At 34.7% G+C, this 19,736-nt stretch overlaps 2 protein-coding genes and 1 long non-coding RNA gene across 4 annotated transcripts; 2 read left to right on the top strand and 1 right to left on the bottom strand.

Moving 5' to 3' along the window:
- Positions 1-146: 146 nt before the first annotated feature.
- On the bottom strand, positions 147-7,500 carry LOC108201380 (aspartic proteinase 36). The gene is made up of 10 exons (XM_017369671.2): positions 7,119-7,500; positions 6,022-6,151; positions 5,642-5,889; positions 5,163-5,381; positions 4,192-4,354; positions 4,018-4,091; positions 3,279-3,369; positions 3,046-3,118; positions 2,422-2,493; positions 147-565 (listed from the first exon to the last, which is right to left on the bottom strand). The coding sequence occupies exons 1-10, from the start codon at positions 7,346-7,348 to the stop codon at positions 411-413; spliced, it is 1,455 nt and encodes a 484-aa protein (XP_017225160.1). The 5' UTR covers positions 7,349-7,500; the 3' UTR covers positions 147-410.
- An 898-nt stretch (positions 7,501-8,398) lies between these two features.
- On the top strand, positions 8,399-15,337 carry LOC108200197 (biotin carboxyl carrier protein of acetyl-CoA carboxylase 1, chloroplastic). Of its 2 annotated transcripts, none has more exons than XM_017368258.1 (7): positions 8,399-8,765; positions 9,674-9,727; positions 9,821-9,975; positions 10,057-10,378; positions 11,846-11,917; positions 14,898-14,963; positions 15,053-15,337. In XM_017368258.1, the coding sequence occupies exons 1-7, from the start codon at positions 8,619-8,621 to the stop codon at positions 15,074-15,076; spliced, it is 840 nt and encodes a 279-aa protein (XP_017223747.1). In that variant the 5' UTR covers positions 8,399-8,618; the 3' UTR covers positions 15,077-15,337. The 2 variants fall into 2 exon arrangements, with proteins under 2 accessions (XP_017223747.1, XP_063940754.1); XM_064084684.1 differs by having other exon boundaries at positions 8,473-8,765; positions 9,683-9,727; positions 15,053-15,332.
- A 329-nt stretch (positions 15,338-15,666) lies between these two features.
- On the top strand, positions 15,667-16,637 carry LOC108202356 (uncharacterized). Its single transcript, XR_001803083.2, has 2 exons — positions 15,667-16,320; positions 16,405-16,637. It is a non-coding gene; the product is annotated as an uncharacterized LOC108202356 (long non-coding RNA).
- Positions 16,638-19,736: the final 3,099 nt, after the last annotated feature.

The raw sequence follows: 19,736 nt of genomic DNA, 5'->3' as shown, positions 1-19,736 counted from the left end.
TGAGTTAGAGATATTATTAGTAATTTTGATTATTTGACAATATTACCACCCAAAAGTTAAAATCTTACTTGAGAGTTGAGATGTATGATGGAAACTACCAACTCTATGCATGCACTATAGTTAAACTCTATGCATGCATTATAGTTAAAAGAAAATACTAATGATAACATATTTATAGGCATATTGTACGTGTGTGTTATCAATATTTAACAACAATAATTGTAAATATTTACTTATATTACAACCAAAAACTGAAAACAATTTTTACATTTTCCATACTTAAGTTGATTAACTAAGAAATGAAATCAAAATCTTTCATTCACCATTCCTTATGGGTGCTTCCACATGTAACAAATTTGCTCCAACAATCCCATCAAGGTGCAACTCTGCTTAATTCGAAAACACCATCATCACATCATCAAAGTGCATACGATAAAACTCATCAACAACAATCCCAAATTCTTTGCCAGATTTAGACTGTTTATTGAAGCGGTAGAAATATCATGGGAAGCTACAGCATACTCCTTTCCAGAATGATCATCTTTCACTTTGATGCTTGATGAGCCTAATATCACCACAAAGATACATGTCATGTCATGAAATTACTGATTATATTTAGGAGTTCCAAGCATAGTCTAGAATTAGAGATATTATAATAATCCTAAGACTCCTGGTCTTCACTAATTATATATTTTGCTCACTAATTAATGCCAAAATATATAACATTTGACTGTTATTATCATATATACTACTCAGAGGATTCCATTTCCTCTTCTCTCCTTAACTAATAGTCCCCCCCCCCCCCCCCCCCTTCTCAAATCAGATATTTTAAATAAATAATATATGTTGTAAAAATATTTACATTGGCCAACAGCATAAAAGAACAAAAAGGAGGCGGGTATTTTTGGATAAATTCAATGGAGTTGGGTAGATTGGGAAAAGGGAACGGGAAATGGGATAGTCAGGGAAGGGATTCTGTTGTTGACTTATTAACGTGGCCAGAAAGTGGAATCCCTTCCCCGACTACCCCATTTCTTGTTCCTTTTTCCCAATCTACCCAACTCCATTCAATTTTTCCTAAAGTACCCACCTTTTGCATCTTCCAAAATATTTAAATGATAAAATGGACCACACCCTTAAGTTGTGCATACAAAAATGATGAATCAGAAAAACATGCACACGTACATTTTACATATAGGTCACCTAAGTTTTTTATTTCTATTAAATTGATTCTACTTTTACTTAATTAATTATAATATTTATAAATTATAATAATAATTAAATTAAAATATTTCATTTTTAATATATTTATATCATTTTTATCACTTTTTGTCTGCACAACTTATGAGTGGGGTCTATTTTATTATTTAACTATTGTGGAAGACGCAAAAGGTGGGTACTTTGGAATAAATTGAATGGAGTTGGGTAGATTAGGAAAAGGGAACGAGAAATGGGGTAGTCAGGAAGGGATTCTAAGTTTGGAGGTACTGAAGCAAGGAGAAGTGCAAATTTTTTGCCTCAGCTGTCTAAAGCTGATGTGCCGCACACGTGGAATTGGTTTTTTTAATGAAATAGAATTCAAACTACAGTATATGTTCTGTTGGTTTGCCCTGGTTTTTAGTATTTCTAGTGTTTGACAAGGTCCGTAGATGTTAGTAGGAATATTCTAGGAGACATGTTATCGATGTAACCACGTTTGATTAGTTGCTTCAATTTCTGAAGTGTAGTTCAGTCCTCTGCCTATTTAAGCAATACTTTGCTCATAGAATAAAATCATTCTTCAGCCTTTAGACTTATCTTCCTTCTGAAAGTTTTTACTTGCATAATTCTCTCTAATATAATATCTAACAAACAGTGACACAAATTATACATTCATGATAGCCATCGAGAACTCTAATTCTTGGATTGCTGTCTCTCATGTATAATATACACATTTGGACACTACATAAGGGTCTTCTTATAAGAACCAATGAAGGCTTCTTTTTCCAAATAAAGTGGTGGGACTTTCATTTCCATTTCTAGTTTTCTACTACTAAGAGGCCATCTTTGAATTATCATAACTCATTCATTTTCTAGTCGTCTTGGTGTCTTGGTTACTTTGATTATTTCAATATAGGTTGAAAAGCTCTCACGAACAAGAACACACTCCAAGCATAACTTGTTGTGAACACGCATGCAAGGTCTACTCAATTCAGAGCATGACAATGTTGCTAAACCCATATTTTCCAACAAAACTAGTTATCTAAAATTTTAAAACGATAAGTGTATTCTTAAAATTTAATTAGTTATTTAAGAAGGTAGTACCTTTGCTATCTATACAAGCTAGGGTACTATATTTAAGCACTGATAGATGTTCACATTAAATCTTAAACCAACTAAAGAAAAAATCAAGAGAAATGGAATGCATTATAATGTACTTACAATTGTACTCGGTCCATCCAATGGTCTGATCTTCAAGGTTGTATACAACAAGCTTATTTGATAGAGCAAGATCTGCAATCAAGCAAGAAGTGATACTACCATGAGATTTTGTAATAGATGTTGAATAGGTGAAGGATGAAGTTGACTCTTTTTTATTCTGAAATCTCTCCATGCCCGTAGTCATAAAAATCACCTTTTATGTAATGAATATTATCCAATCTTTTGGCCTCTATCATCTGAAAATTTTCATCATATTTCTTGCCTCATTTATTAGCCACAAAATTCAACCAGTTATATTTATATGACGTAGGGTGATTACTGGCTTTGAGGTAAATTGTTAAAAATTGTGTTGAACAGAAATTCAGAACTAAGATGCCCATAAAATTAACTGGTTCATAATGTGACACTGATGTTCTACATAAGTTCAGATCAAACTCCTTTTAAAAACAGTTCCAGTCACTTGTGCAGTGTGCACTAATTAAAGCCAGTTAAAAAAACTGAGGGTACTTCTTATATTACTCAATTGCATTAACACGCGGCACACTCTGATCACCTATAAACATATGCTAGATTTGAAGATATGAAAGATCTAAACCGCTATGAAACAAGTTAGTATAAGTTTACCTCCCAAGAGTGTGAATTGCTTGCCATCATCTGACTGAATATTACTGCTCTGCCAACCAAAACACTGGTCATCCTGCAAAAACAATACTCATATTTCATAAATATTTGTCATATAAAAAAGACAGAACTTAAATATTTGGCATAAACAGGACAATGTTAGACATTTTTAAGAACATGAGGATACTGTCATCTAAATTGAGAATCTGTAATGCCCATGTGCGGAAAATACTCACATCCACCGGAAAAAGGTAATCATGGGGTTGAACTCGCAAAGATACTGAACCTTTAAAATGAAAGGTCACTACTGGAAATGCTTTATCAACACTGCAACAGCCCATAAAAGGGAGAAAGCAAAGTCGTTAAAGTGACAACCAGAAGTAAAACATTTGAGTGTACTGAATGAAGAGATGGAAGATAGTTCTTCATCCATAACATTGGTGTTGGAATAACATTATATAATTATATAACAAGAAACATATTGGTTCTGCTTCTGTAACTATCCTGAAAACACCATCTTTCCAGAGTTCTGATGATGTACATTCTAGATTATCAGAAATACAGGGGATTGCAAGATAGTTAAAATTCAAACACAGACAATGTATACATCCCCCTTTATTTTCTGATATCCAACCATAATCAGAGAGGGATGCTAGACACAAAAGGTGTTTACGCCTCTAAAACAGGAGAATTTATATCATCATATGTAACTTATATTTTATGATACAAATGCAATATATGTGTAAAAGCAGAGAAAGAGATCTTAGGAGATCATGGCCTAAATCACATCTCCACAACCTATCCAATATCCACCTCTGCTAAACTCAAGATAAGCTAAAAGTAGATTACATTGTATAAAAAAGTTCTATAAAATAACTCCACATAAAATTGGACGTATGACTGTTATTCCGTATTTCATTGCCCTCTTACAGGTCGCATGTGATATAAAATACAGATTTTGTTGAGAAGTCTTACTCATCATCATATGGAAAGCAAGTGAACTGATCCTCTAGTGTCTTAAGCTTCAAATCAGGTTGCTGAGCCAAAATCTAGTTCATGAAGAAGCAAAATTAATATGAAGGAGAAATTAAAAGCAGCTAAAAATCTTGAAAATAACTAAAAGGAATTTTCTTAAAACATATTGTAAACCTTTTTCATCATTGGTTTCATAAGCACATCAGGAAGATAAGCTAGCGTTGAACCACTATCAATTATTGCACCACTATTTTCACCAGATTCAGACATATCTGGTGGCATATCTATAGTTTCGCCACCCACCTCCAGTCCCGTCATAATAACATTATAATGCGGCCTAAGATAGTGAGAAATATATAATTAAAACACAGTTCCATGGCAAAATTTAAGAAAGGCTTCATTTTTAGTTTTCAGTTTTCTATATGAAATCTTCGAACGTAAGCATCACTAAAAGAACTTTAAAAAAAAGACCTAGATAGAGGATGCATCTTGATGAGAAGATGTCAGATTCCATGATACTTAAAACATTGCAACAGAAACTCACAGCAAGACTGTAAAAATATGTTTATATTATTTGAGGTGAAGTACTTGAACAAGGGAACTTTCAAACTATTCATTGATATATGATTCTTGAAGAATCTATGGTGGTAGATACATTTCTGATGTGATAATGTGTGTGTGTGTGTGTTTACCGTCCTTGAGGTGATTAGTTAAAAGCTTTGCATTTAAAGAAATTCTTTCAATACTGGGATTAACATCAGAAAGTCTAAAGCGTAAGACTGCTAGCTCTTGCTGCCTTTGTTTATATGTAGAGCACCTGTATCCTAGGATTTAGCGACACATGCGTACTAGTCACTGGAGAGCATCTTGTGCATTTTGATACAAGTATATTTATTTTTAATCAAAGACTTCCATCAGTGTCCTTACTAAAACTAAATCACTATTAAGCATAAATAGGTGACAAGAAAAAAAATGTTTGAGGCAGTTTTTTTTATGTAACAATGGAACCTACAAAATATGAAGTGAGGTAAATCTATATATGTGTAAGTGGAAAGTGAAACCAAAGATCTCAGATGTTTATTTCAATAACCTAGTGAAACTAAATTTTGTTGCACCATAAAAGAATAGAACAGTAAATCACGTACATATCTGGGAGCATAGGTGTTGAAGAATATTTCGGCTTTACCACTTCTCCAATAGAAAAAATACCACCTCCTTCTTTTCCGTCTAAGCAATGAGAAAACACCTTTTTCACCTTCTTTGCTGCAGCGAGTTGTGATATTGCAGATGTGTTTGCTTGCCCAAATCCAATTATTCCATCAACTGCCTCATCAGAGTCCTCTCCAGACTTTTCCATCCCACACCTTCATTCGGTTTAAGAATATAATTACAGCAATAGTATTGTTTAATAAATTCTTCTTAAGGACATAATAAATCACCCCTCAAAAAAACTCGTTAGGTAGGACTTTCAAATTAATATTCGCATACAATGCAAAATATTCAAATTAGAAGAAAGAAACAGATATATAGAAAGAAGCATAATTCATGTGAAACTATGTGACTATCTTCTTTCTGAATTCTGAATACTAATAGTTGAAAATAGGGGAGAAGATTAAAAATGTACCCGAATGTGATATTCCCATTCATGAATGTTGTTTTTAGATCACCAGATGCTTGATTAAAATGTATGAAGTCTTGGACAAAATATCCTCCAGTTTTACTTCCGTCTCCATAAGTAATAGAAAAGGTGCAGAGGTTATCTTCTTTGCAATCACTATTTGGGGCATTGAATATAGTAGTGCAAAATTCTCCATCACAGTTGACAGATTTTGCAGTTGACGAACCCTTTGGATCATACTGGGCCAACTTTATCTGTTGTTTAGTAGCATGGAATTGTATATTATTCTATAGAGTATACCTACGACTTAAATCCCATACAACAATGTTACTGAGTATCTTAACATAATCGAAGATATTTCAGATAAAGTTTATGAAGGAGCATACATCAAGCTTCGTTTCCTTGGGACAACTGCTGCAGCCAGCACAATGTACCCATAGGAGGTCACTTCCTGTGTCAACCTGCAGGTGATAGTCTTTTTTAGGAGTTCCAATCCCAATCTTCGTGAAAAAGAGCCTAAGTGGGAAAAAAACCATTATATGTATTAGTAAGCATCCATTGTATAATTTATGATTGGACACTCTGATTATCTATTTCATCAAGCTCTCTGATAAAAGAGAAAAGTGAGGGTTTGTGTGATGTCACAAAAAGGGTTATTGAAACATTAAAATTTAGTTCAGGGCCAAACTCGATACCACCTAGCCTAGCTACTGCTAATGGTGTGTGTTTTATGTACGCATACATAACTCATCTTGTGTGACAGCACATTTCGAAGTTAAAAAAGACATGTTAGAAACTAGATTTGATTCATTCATCCATTGGCTTGTTCATTTTGCCAGGATTTTCGTAAGAGCAATGGTAGATGTCTCAAAAAAATTTCAAAATTGTATTTAGATTCTGAGGGAGAAAAACTACTATACTCATCCGTAAAAAGGAATTTCTAAGCAGGCATATTACATCACCAATATTTTCAGCTGAAACAAACTTTAGCAAAAGAAAAAGAGTGAGATCCTCTAATTAAACATTTGTAGTTTAGAATAATCACTATTGTATATTGTTTGTCAAATTTAAAATCAAGGACATTCTTATCAATTATAAATTTATGTGATCAACGTTAAGAAGTATAACATCAGACACAAATCTGATCAAATCTACAGCAACAATTACAATAATAAAAATCATACATTTACCAACTAGAACAGAACACATGTATTATGCAATAGCATGTGAGAGAGAGGGGAGGGGGGAGAGAGAGAGAGAGAGAGAGAGAGAGAGAGAGAGAGAGAGAGGGAGAGAGATAGAGGGAGGGAGGGAGGGAGGGAGGGAGAGGGAGCATAACAGAAGATCAAAACGTGCGTGCGTGTGTGTGAGAGAGAGAGAGAGAGGGGGAGGGAGAGAGAGGGGGAGGGAGAGAGAGAGCGAGGGAGAGGGAGAGGGAGAGGGAGAGAGAGAGAGAGAGAGAGAGAGAGAGTCAGGAACAAACGATGAATCACCAGCACGGCCTTTCCCACCTATTGGGAAATCAATGGCAGCAAGCATACGACCATGTCGCTTAGAATCATGAGCTTTCAAAGAACGTAAAGATCTTTCGGCACGTGCACCATACTTGTGGTGCACCTTAAACACATTAGCGGACACCGATCCTAACTCAACAACCATCACGATTCCCAATAACAAATAGACCATCTTCATGTTCTTCCTCATCACATCCATTTCAGACACAATTTCAATGCATGCAAACAAACATGTGCATACGTACAAGTTTTGAGCTAAAAATACAGAAATAAAAAGATTGTGTCAAATAATAATTAACGGAAATGTGTACGGAACATCAATCGAACATCTTGGCTCGGTTGAGTCGGGGCAAATGGGAAAATGGCAATTGGGGTAAAGTTAGGGAGATGAAAACGGGGAGAGAAGAAGAAACTAGCGGCAAAAGATAAGTGCACACCAATTATTTAGATTTTTTCTCTATGTTTATACACACTACATGTAAACATAACTTAACCAATTCATTTTTTATTTCATGGATTTCAGCGTGTATAGTTGATATATGTAATCTAGTAGATTTTAAACTATAACTTGATAGTTTGTTTTCTAAATCCGTCCCCAATTACTAACTGAGTAAAAAGAAATTACATCCCATAGGTCTAACCATGTTTAAGAGAAAACAGTCACTTCAATGCCAACTATTTCAATTTTGTAGATAAACTGGATTTTATTTTCTTCAATTTCAATGGATGTCATGTAATACTAGGTTTGAATGAGTTAAAATTGTAATTTATGACTTATAGTGATTTTCTTAGAATTTAGAATATTTGTCTAATCAATTTTGACTTATTAACTATAATAATGAAAATAAAAATTATTTATAGTTAATTATGGACAATTTTTATAGAAAGTAAAAATTTGAAAAAAAAAATAATCAAACTATAGTTTTTGGTTTATTATCTTCTGGTCATAATTGAAGAAAAATTATTTTCTTAAGTATTAAACACTGATAATATTGTTAAAATATTTATAACATATTTTATTTTAATTTTTTTAAGATTTACGGATTAGATGTATAAATTCAAATTTTAAATAACTGTTATTTCATAAAGAAATAATGAGTCAAAATTAGAAATATTTTTATGAAAAAACAAATGAAGAAATACTTAATTTAGAATCTAGAAATAAAAATAATTTTTATTCTTGAGACTTGTAAATTGAATGTATCTTCGCAAAAAGATTATTACATGTAAAAATCGATGAGCTGTAAAAACATGACATGAATTTGCAGACACTAAAATGTTTCATCATCTCCATCTATCCCCTCTCTCTAAATTATCTTGTTTCTCTCTCTAGAACTTTGTTATCATCGTCATAACCAAAACTCTCTGACGGATTCTCCCACCATTCACATACATTCAATACTCATTACCCATTTCTGCATTTTTCTTGTATACATATCTTTCACACTTTCTTCAGATTTGGGGGGGAAATGGCATCATCTCTTGCAACAACACCCAAAAGCAATGTCAATTCAACTTGTTATTCACCAGTTTTGAGACCCCATTACTATCTTTCTCACTCTAATCTCTCTTTTCGTCTCTCTTCTCCTAACCCCATCATTCGCCTCCAAGCTAAGGTCTCTCTCTCTCCCTCTCCCTCTCTCTCTCTCCCCCTCCCTCCCTCTCTGTCTCTCTCCCCCTCTCTCCCTCAATATTTATTTATATATATATGTTCAGTGAATGAATATGTGTGCGTGCGTGTGTGTAAAATGTATGTATGTTTTGAATTAGGTTTCTGGGGAAAAGATCTGAATTTTAGGATACCCTTTTGGTTTTAAGTATTATAGCTGATTTGATCTGATACAAATTATACTATTCCCAGCTCCTTCCAAAGAAGTCTTTTTTCAAAATGTGTTCTTTTTTAAGATTATGTTGTGTTCAAAATTATTGTTGTGAATTGTAAATCAAAATGTAAGCTCAGAGGAAGATATGTTTAATAATTCATTTCAGATTGAATAAGGGTCAACAGAGTTGTGTCCGTGTCGTTTTTGGTTTGCCTATATCGTGTCAATAAGGGAGGTGAGTTCGGATTCGAGTCGTGTCAAATATTGTGACATTTATCTATGAATCTAGTTAAAGCTTGTAAATTTATTTATTCTTTTACCGTATAGAATTTGGTTTTTAGTGTCTGGGTTAGATGTGCTTTCTCTTGAGATACAAATTAGAATGTTTGTTTGTGCATTGCCTTTTACCTTTAATACTTAAAGTAATTAGGGTCATATTTAATTAGTACACTTGAAAAACACATAACATGACAGTATCATTTTATAGATTGACAAACGCAAACTATTTCATCGTTTTAAAATCAAGATTGACTAATAGACTATATTACCTTGTAGCTGGACATTGCAAGTAAATTATTTCGAAAATGATAAATGTTCTAAATAACATGTTCCATTATTATTCTCATTATAAAGCTGCCAGAACCAAATTTGAACTGGTGATACTTTTGTTTAGAAGCAATGTAACTGAAATCGCATTGTAGGGGTTTCAGTCAAGTTGGAATCGTTCCACATTGGTGAAAGCCCAGTTCAACGAGGTAAGGGGTTTTGAGTGGTTTTCTTTCGAGGATCTTCTTTCCAATATACATTCCTTTATGAACACAATTTTGGAGCCATTTGTTGCCTTAAAGGTTGCCGATGGATCCACAAATTCTGCAGTCACTTCTTCATCAAAAGCAGAATCACACGTAACAGAAGATAAGGATGTGATCTCATCAAGTGAGCCTAATCCTGCTTCAGAAGAATCGATATCTGAGTTTATTGATCAAGTTAAAAATCTTGTCAAGTATGCTAACTAATTTTGAAATATCTTATATCAGTTGGGTTTAGGATGCATACAGATTTACCCATGTTCTTTCTCATCTAGGCTTGTTGATTCAAGAGATATTGTAGAACTACAACTGAAACAGCTTGGCTGTGAACTCACGATCCGTAAAAAAGAGGCTTTGCCTCAGCCGCCTGCTCCTGCTCCTGCTCAAGTAATGATGCATGCTCCTGCTCAACCACCAGCTTTCCAAGCAGCCTCACCACCACCAGCACCTTCTGGTCCAGCAGCGTCTTCTGGTACACCACCTGCAGCTGCTCCACCTGCACTAAAGCCGGCTAAATCATCTCATCCACCTCTAAAATGCCCCATGTCCGGGACATTCTATAGAAGTCCAGCACCCGGAGAACCAGTATTTGTGAAGGTAATGTATTTCCACCTATCGCAATGAGTCTTCTAATAACTCTATATAGTAAACCTCTGTTGGAGTTGCTGCCATTAAATCAGCAACATTTCTTTCTACTAATTCCATTAGTGTTTTTTGATAAAAGAAGTGTCTAATAGAAATTAGAAAGAAAATAGGTCGCTGGATCGAGGTCCACCAAGAGTTAGAAAAATTAAATGGAAGATGCATGCTCTTATTTTATTTATCTGAAACAATTATCGTAGCAAAAAAATAATATTGCTAGAACCTAAAGAGTCGCCTTACAAACTTTTCAGAAGAACCATTATATATTTTAATGCATGTGAGTATAGTTTTTATTTCTCTAGTTACCCAAGCACTAAGAACAATGTGAAGCCTATTGGACAGAAAGGAGCAAATTTAAAACGACATCCATCTAATGATGAAAACGGTGAGCATTGGATTCTAAATCTTTGCATGGTCATATTATAAACACTTGCTGACTGTTATATCTGGAATACAAAGAGACTGTTCCAGATCTAACAGTCCAAAGTACAATAGCCTGGATGAACTATGTTATCCTTTTCTACACCCTTATATTATGGTTCTTTCATGCACCCACAGATTACCTGCATGGTATATGTCAAAAGCCAAATTTGATTGCAGTACTACATTCTGAAAAATGTTACTTGCAATGCTGCATTTCAGAAATTGTCACTTTGGTCATTAGATCGCGTGCATTCTACACTAACAATTGGCACTTGCAATACCACCCTATAAAACTCGCCACTTTGGTCATTGAACACGTGCAGTATTACACCATTTAAAATGTCACTATCTTTCTAGATTTTCATCAATCACCCTCTAGGTTATGGAAGGTAGGGAAACCCATTTAATTGAGGGGTGACAACTACGTGTAAGGATCACACAGTCAGACACTATGCAATAATTTACAAGGAGGCCATGACCTGGATTTTACAAGTAAATCAATTTTCCTATGTACTGTAGCATAAAACTGTAATTAGATAAACAACAAGCAGTGACCAGCACTATGAAACAATTTTTAATAACCTCATATAAACCTAGTGCTTCTGGTCCAAACGCCCCAAGTTCATCTCACATGTATGCTTAATTACTTTAATACCACTTTCAGACACCTCACTTCTTGCGGGTAACAAGAGGTCGAGGGTTTGAGTGTCACTAGCGACATGTGAGCGTGAGAGTGAGTAGTTAGTGGTTACATTTCTTTTAAGTCACCATAGCCAAAAAAAATTATATAAGAACACTTTTAGATCATAGGTAATTGCAAGTAAGAAAACACCACTCAACCTTTATACATCTAGCGCTACTTTGAAAACAAGAATTTACTTTTACTGGATCAAGTAGAGTATTCTTAATGTGTATATACTTTAATTGAAATGACCTCCTTGAAGCACCTCAAGATGGGTGTCCTAATATTTTTCATTTTTCTGGAATCATTTTGTCTAGGTTGGAGATAAAGTACAAAAGGGACAGGTTTTGTGCATCATTGAGGCTATGAAACTAATGAATGAAATAGAGGTACCTTGTTTACATTCAGTCAAAATTGTTTTGTATATAATTCCTGCAGTTTTTATTGATCTTTCTATATTTGTTCCTTGTATTCAACTGTACTAAAGTTGTGTATTCAACAGTGCCCTACAAATCATTATGCAACTTTTAGACAATATATAGTTGTCTATGTTTCACAGTTACGATAAATTCAAGGTTTAGTAACATTTTAGTAGAAATATATCTTTAAAACTAGTTTTGATGTTTTAGTTTGTTCTAGTAAGCCTCATTTAGAATCAAGAAATTTAGGGATTCATTCAGTTGCTCTTTCAAACCTTCAGTATATGATAAATTTAGGCACCAAGCCTATGAGTGGTCACCTTGAGGACTGGCCTCAAAATGGTCACTTGACTATCTTAAACGCCTCCATGCTGAATATGTGACAAGTGGATAACATAATTAGTATAGTGGCAAGAGCTGAGAAAAAGTGCAAGGAGCTGTCAATTCCAATTATTTTTCTTCTTGCATGATATTTTTTATTATATATTCAACAATTTTATGTCTAGCAATATACACAGAAGTAGGGTCCTACTTCAATAGAAACTACTAGAATAGAAACTATATAGAAACCAATGCGATTAAGTAGAATGATGCGGGTTTTGGGACCGGGGATTGACCCCGAGATGGGCTAGACGGGGTCTAAGTGGGGCCTAATAGGGCCGGGTCGGGGCCTAGTGGGACCATGGTGGGGCCAAGGTTTGGCTCTTTACTGTCTGGAGCCTGTGAGGAGCCTTGGCGAGGCCCGGGATGGATTGAGTGGGTGTGAGGGTATAGTTTCTCTTGATTTCCATTTTTTTTTTGACAATGCAGGCTTACATGCCTTACAAATTAATATATGTTCTAATAATTCTCGGGGTGAGCCAGAATCGAACCCGGGTGTCCTGGGACAACAGAGAATAAACCCACCACTTGGGTATCCAATCGTGCTCCTCTTGATTTCCATTTTAGTTTTTATTTCAGTAGTTTCTATTTGAGCAATTGCCTATATATATATATATATATATATATATATATATATATATATATATATATATATATATATATCCCTCATTTAGCTTCATAGTGCATGATGCATCTGCAGTCTCAACACATATCTATCGACAATTTAGTATCTTTATATACTGGTTAAATAATAGATTTAATTTAACAATTTCATGTCTAGCAATATACACAGAAGTTAACATGACAACAGCATACTTGGCACTTTTGGTTGGCGTCTCTCTCTATCTCTCTCTCTCTCTCTCTCTCTCTCTGCCCCTCCCCCCCCCCCCCACCCTGTCTCTCTCTCTCTCACCCTCCCTCTCTCTCTCTCTCTCTCCCTCACTCACTCACTCCGTCCCTGTTAGGTATCAGCCCATTACAAGGTAACATGGACTGGTGATCCAAAATATATAAGGATAATAATTGTATGTTTAGACAATTATTATAAGATATGTTTTGGTCACAAAGTTAGAAGAGGATTCTTGGGTATTAACCCAGTTGGAATTGGATTCTGATTTGAGTTGAAGATTTCAGAATTGGATTCCAATTGTAGTTAGGTATTTCAGAGTTAGAGTTAGATTCTGATTTGTCTAAGTTTGAGATGGCTATATATACATAGTTATATTGTGTTTGATAGGTGTGCTCAAGATGTAGACTTAGGTATCGCTTGCGGGCGGATACTTGAGTAGTAGGCTTGAGTATCCAAGTTTGGTTGATTGTATTATTAATAACGGTTTTGATTAATGATACTAGTTGGAACGTGGGTTTTTCCGCGTCAAATATATTGTTATGTGTGTGCTTTGCATTAGAAGTTGAATCTCGTATTATTTTTATTCGTAACAAGTGGTATTAGAGCGAGGTCAGGATCGTGATTGATGAGGTTGGAGGAAAATTCGGGATTCAATCGAGAATGCAGAGTACGGTCAATGTTTGTTAGCAGGAAGAGGCAAAGTTACGTGCGGTATGACGGTTGACTTGCACCGTGGATCAATCATGATGGACTCAATATGGAAGAAGATTGGATGGTTCTTCTAGAGGCCGGAGGATTGTGAAAGCAAGGATCGGGTGACTCATGGATGGAAGAGCACTCGTGGTTGATGCACGTGATTTTGTAGATGGATATACCGTTTTGATAAAGAGCGGTGGTTGGGAGTTCATTAAAGTGAAATTTGGTGATACTCAAAGTTTGGAAGAACGAGAAGCGGAGATTCTTGTTCGAGGGGAGGCATTGGCGGATGGACGCCGGTGTCTTCCTCGTGATTGTTGATTGTATTGGGCTGAAGGGGAGGATTGTTAGGTATCAGCCCATTACAAGGTAACATGGACTTTGGTGATCCAAAATATATAAGGATAATAATTGTATGTTTAGACAATTATTATAAGATATGTTTTGGTCACATAGTTAGAAGAGGATTCTTGGGTATTAACCCAGTTGGAATTGGATTCTGATTTGAGTTGAAGATTTCAGAATTGGATTCCAATTGTAGTTAGGTATTTCAGAGTTAGAGTTAGATTCTGATTTGTCTAAGTTTGAGATGGCTATATATACATAGTTATATTGTGTTTGATAGGTGTGCTGAAGATGTAGACTTAGGTATCGCTTGCGGGCGGATACTTGAGTAGTAGGCTTGAGTATCCAAGTTTGGTTGATTGTATTATTAATAACGGTTAATAATACAAGTTGGGATGTGGGTTTTCCGCGTGAAATATATTGTTTTGTGTGTGCTTTGTATTAGAAGATTGAATCTCGTATTTTATCCCTAACAACCCCCCCCCCCCCCCCCATGGTGCATCTGCAGTCTCAACACATATTTATCAACAATCTTTATATACTGGTTAAATAATAGATAATAGATTCAAATACTTTTAAGAGATTGTTTAGTTATACCTGAAAATCTGATGTGTTGTTCCATATATAGATGAGTCTAGATAACTGAATCATTAATTAATATTATCAATTTTTACCCAGGCTGATCATTCTGGTACATTAACCGAGATCCTTGTAGATGATGGCAAGCCTGTTAGTGTCGATATGGTGAGTTGTGTTAATAGCTTTAATGCTTTATAGTTCTTTTTCATCAAAAGCAAGATGTGTTCTAATTATATTATTTTCTCTTGTTGCAGCCCCTGTTCGTGATTGAACCATAGGAAATGATTGAAATAAGGTAGCGGCACTAGTGAATTTGTTGGGAGTTGCCTTTCTTTTTCTATTTTTTGTGATTAGGGTGTTCTGCGCGATATTAGAGATAAGAACTTAAGCATTGAAAATTCAAAAAATCTAGATATCTGCTTGAGTTCTTTTGTTTTAGAGTTCAATTTTCTATGATTAACATACGAAACATTTGTATTTATGCCAAGAATATTTGGAAACAGGTTATAGTTTAATGAGTTTATTGCGTTTGCACCCCACTGGTTTTGGCCAAAATCACTTTATTACCTATACTTTCTATAATTGCACTATGCATCCCTTTACTATTTTTGGCACATTACTTTGCACCCTTTCCGTTAAAAGTTCAGGGTAATTTGGGCAATATTAAAAAATTAATTATAGATGGACCTTTATTTAATTTTTTTTACCACGATGTTTTTTGAAAATTCTTAGAGTATGAAAGTTGTTGAGAACGAAAAGATCTTTTTAAAACAATAAAATTCCAAATTATTGAAATCTTTTTTGTAATTTTTAATAGATTACAAAAATTAGAAATCTTGTAAAAATTCGTAATAAATTCAATTAATTTCGGATTTCAATGACTTTGGATGATTCGGAAAACGCTTCAATCGTCTATAACTTTCGTTCATGTTGCATCCTCATATCATGATTGGAAATATTTTTGAAAAATTGAATTTTAAACTAAAAAAATGATCTTTTAATAATTGTACTTTAGAAAAAAAGTGAAGTTGTCCCATTGATAAAAAAATCATCGAGGAACAACGATGAGATTCACGTGGTGGATAAAAATGATCAAAGAAGATATGATAATTGGGGAGTATGATAATGGCAAAAAATAATTCAAATTAAGATTGACTCTGTTGGATTTCAATAATAAAAGTCCATAACATAAAAGGGCCTTGAGAAGGCCCAGAGGCCAGAGGATTAAAGCAACAATTCAGCGACAGAAAAAAGAGGAGAGAACATTTGTAAATATCTTTCTACAGAGAGATGCAAAGAGGAAATAAAAAAAAACCTAATTCCAACATGCGGCGCTCGAAGAAGGGTAAGTATTCAATTTTTCTTCATACATTCTCGTTTATCATCCTTTCTAATTGATTATCAAGATATTGTTCTATCACAACTATCGATTGCGTTTCCAAGTGAAATTTGTAAAGGGTTTGTCATTGGGGCGTTTGTATGGTTTAAGTTCTCTGCATCAAAACGAAGTTGATATTTGAAGGTACCAAAGATCTATCTCTCCCCAGATCCTTCATTAAATTTATTTCCCTCCAAAGTCTATTCAATTGCTAAAATATTTTTCCAGAGATTTTCCTCTCCGATTTGTGGCTCTGTTGAAGCTCTAGAGTGCCTCTTGGCTTGATAATAACTGAGTTATGCAATTGCTCACCAGGTATTTGATTTTTGTACTGAACTCCGTATCTCTTTTACTCTACTTCGTAGAATTCTGTTAATATTAATAGTATGACTTAACATAATATTTGGTAAATTTGTCATATAAATGTGGTCGAAATCAATGAATTTCATTAATTCGAATGATGAGTCGATGTTTATTGGTAACTGAGTTGTTTAAATTTCGTTAAATATTCTTTTTATGAGTAACATTACATGATTGATGATGGTTGATTCATTTTTTGGTTTATGAGTTTACTTAGTTCATAAGGAAATCTAATGATTTGTAGTTAATTGTTATGCACACATTTGTTCACTTAACATAAATGCACTACACTTGATTCTATATATTAGTTTAAGGTTGTCGTATATAACAATTTCTTTATTGAGTGATAAACGTGGTTTTGTCAAATTGTGTGAAAATCTAAATGAAATGCTCTTCGTGGACTACCATTTTTTGATCATTATGAGATTTTATATACCTTATTAACAATATATTCCGATGCTCAGCTAATTTATTAGAAATTAGTTGACAAAATTATGAGCTGAAACACATTATGGATTTTGAATTCAAAAGTTCACCAATCGGATTTGTGCTCAAAAGGCCATGAAGCTCGAGATATATATAAGCTCAGTAGCTCATGAAACTTGATCTTTATAAGAAAAGTTCAACAAAGGTCAACCTGGAATCTCCAAAAAAAGGCTTAAAAAATGACATATGTTAGCCAAATATTCCATTTAAACTGCAAGATACAAGTGAAGACGTTGTAAAATTATGCGGAAGCTTTTATTCAGGGCTCTTATCTTCAGGTCTTTGGGCCCTCTCTAGACGTTTTTATGTATTGTACCTGCTAATATGTTTAACAGTTCAGCTTCTTTTTAGAGATATATAACTATATATTTTTAGTGAATGGACCCATTCCAGACATACTTTTGGTGACAAGATACTTCTAATCAACATTTGTTTTTCGTCTTACTTTATTTCTTCAGTCCAAATATCGAAGGACATACGGACTTGACCCTTTCACGATTACATCTCAAAATCATGCCATGATCCTAAAATTTTTCTTAAGAAAACCATGATTCCCAAGTCGTATTGTTGATGCTCTCTTATTAACATCAGCATCAAGACACATCGCCACAACTTTAGCTTACCGATCACAGAATTTTCCTTCCGTCACAGTGGTCAATGAAGTAGTGGTTGCTTCTTCGTCTCTGAACTTTCTTTTTCTAAATGGCAAAGCCCTGTCAGCGGTCAGCTCAGCAGACTTATGCCTAAGCTCCTCCCAAGTATTAGTCAAAGTTTTCACCTCACATATGTAGCTTGCGACTTGAAGTAATTCTCTGCGAATCTCCGCTAGAATTTTCCCATAAGCTAATTCCAAGGCTACAATTCCGATAAGACAAATATCAGATTTTGATGTATCATATATAAGTGTCCACACACTCCAAGAGCTCATCAGCTTTTTTAACTTCTGGGGTTAACCCCAGGCCAACATTTTGTTTATTGAGTACACATTACCATCATTGAAAGTTGCACCACCCTCATATGTCGTAGCTACATAAACAAGTTGGACAGTATCACTTTGATATTTAAAAAAGATATTACCTGCAGTGATTTACATGTGGAGGAGAGTTTTCTTATGGATTTTGTCAAGGGCCTTCATGACTCTCACAAGAGCTATCTTAATAAATGTCTCAGATATTCTCTTAGCGAATCTTGGCTAGAAGAGATAACAGATCTGAGTGAAATAGCATCAAAAATATATGGAAAAACAATGGAAAGAGAGCTCAGCTTTGATCTCTAAGTAAAAGTAATTAGTGACTGGTACAAAATAGCGACTAGCTATAGTATCATAAGCGATTTTACAGATTTTGTGCACATCTTTGAGTGCCATATCATGATAGTCTTGTAAGTCATCCATTTTTTGGATCATTTTGAATGCCACGTCAGGAGCATTGTTATCATCACTGGTGCCTCAAAGAATGACTGCTTCGTAAATAATGAGACTAAAATCAAGCCCCAAGGCCCCAAGATGGAACCTTAGGGCCTGATATTAATCTCGTTTTTTTATAAAGTAGTCGTTCTTGAAGGCACTGGTATTGATAACAATGCTTCTTGCATGGCATTCCAAACGATCAAAAAAATGGATGATTTACAAGATTATCATGGAATGGAACTTGAAGATGCGTTCAAACACTAGAAAATTGCTCATGATGATATAGCTAGTCGATATATTGTACCAGTCAGCAATTCTTTTTTCTTAGAGATCAAAGCTGAGCTAACTCTTTCCATTGTTTTTCCATATAATTGTGATGTGGTTTTACTCAGATCTATTATCTCTTCTAGCTCAAGATTCGCTAAGAGCATATCTGAGACATTTATTAAGATAGTTTTTGTGAGAGTCACGAAGGCCCTTGACAAAATCCATAAGAAAACTCTCCTTCACATGTAAATCACTGCACGTAATATCTTTTTTAATTATCAAAGTGATACTGTCCAACTTGTTTATGTAGCTATGACATATGAGGGTGGTGCAACTTTGAATGATGGTAATATGTACTCAATAAATAATATGTTGGCATGGGGTTTACCCTAGAAATTAAAAGAGTTGATGAGCCCTTGGAGTGTGTGGACACTTATATATGATACAGCAAAATCCGATATTTGTCTTATTGGAATTGTAGCCTTGGAATTAGCTTATGGGAAAATTCTGGCGAAGATTCGCAGAGAATTACTTCAAATCGCAAGCAACATATGTGAGGTGAAAACTTTGACTAATGCTTGGGAGGAGCTTAGGCATAAGTGTGTTGAGTCGACCGCTGACAGGGCTTTGCCATATAGAAAAAGAAAGTTTGAATACGAAGAAGTAACCACTACTTCATTGACCACTGTGACGGAAGGAAATTTTTTTGATCGATAAGCTAAAGTTGTGGCGATGTGTCTTGATGCTGATGTTAATAACAAAGCATCAACAACGCATCTCGGAAATCATGTTTTTCTTAAGAAAAATGTTAGGACTAGCGCTAAGCATTCGGTCGGTTCGGTCCAGAACCGGACCAAACCGAAAGAATGAAAACCAAATTACTATATTTTTCCAGACTGAACCGGACTGAAATCATCATATGGACCGAACCGGAACCGAATTGAAATCAATTCGGTTCGATTCTTTCCTTAAGAACCGAAATTGTTTAACAGAAATATGAAAAAAAAATTACATTACACAAGCATGCCTGTTAATCACC

Source organism: Daucus carota, chromosome 9 (genome assembly GCF_001625215.2).
Source record: "Daucus carota subsp. sativus chromosome 9, DH1 v3.0, whole genome shotgun sequence".
Lineage (NCBI taxonomy): Eukaryota > Viridiplantae > Streptophyta > Magnoliopsida > Apiales > Apiaceae > Daucus > Daucus carota.
The sequence above is the reverse complement of the archived record's forward strand: the minus strand, read 5'-3'. Positions and strand labels throughout refer to the sequence as shown.

What these genes read in the sequence shown, in the direction of transcription:
- LOC108201380 (XM_017369671.2), bottom strand. Translation starts at nt 7,348, where the DNA reads ATGGATGTGATGAGGAAGAACATGAAGATGGTCTATTTGTTATTGGGA. An exon ending in AATGGGAATATCACATTCGG is followed by an intron (nt 5,382 to 5,641) that starts GTACATTTTTAA and finishes AACCGAATGAAG; the next exon opens with GTGTGGGATGGAAAAGTCTG. An exon ending in TGAAACCAATGATGAAAAAG is followed by an intron (nt 4,092 to 4,191) that starts GTTTACAATATG and finishes TTCATGAACTAG; the next exon opens with ATTTTGGCTCAGCAACCTGA.
- LOC108200197 (XM_017368258.1), top strand. Translation starts at nt 8,619, where the DNA reads ATGGCATCATCTCTTGCAACAACACCCAAAAGCAATGTCAATTCAACT. An exon ending in GAGAACCAGTATTTGTGAAG is followed by an intron (nt 10,379 to 11,845) that starts GTAATGTATTTC and finishes CATTTTGTCTAG; the next exon opens with GTTGGAGATAAAGTACAAAA. An exon ending in AACTAATGAATGAAATAGAG is followed by an intron (nt 11,918 to 14,897) that starts GTACCTTGTTTA and finishes ATTTTTACCCAG; the next exon opens with GCTGATCATTCTGGTACATT.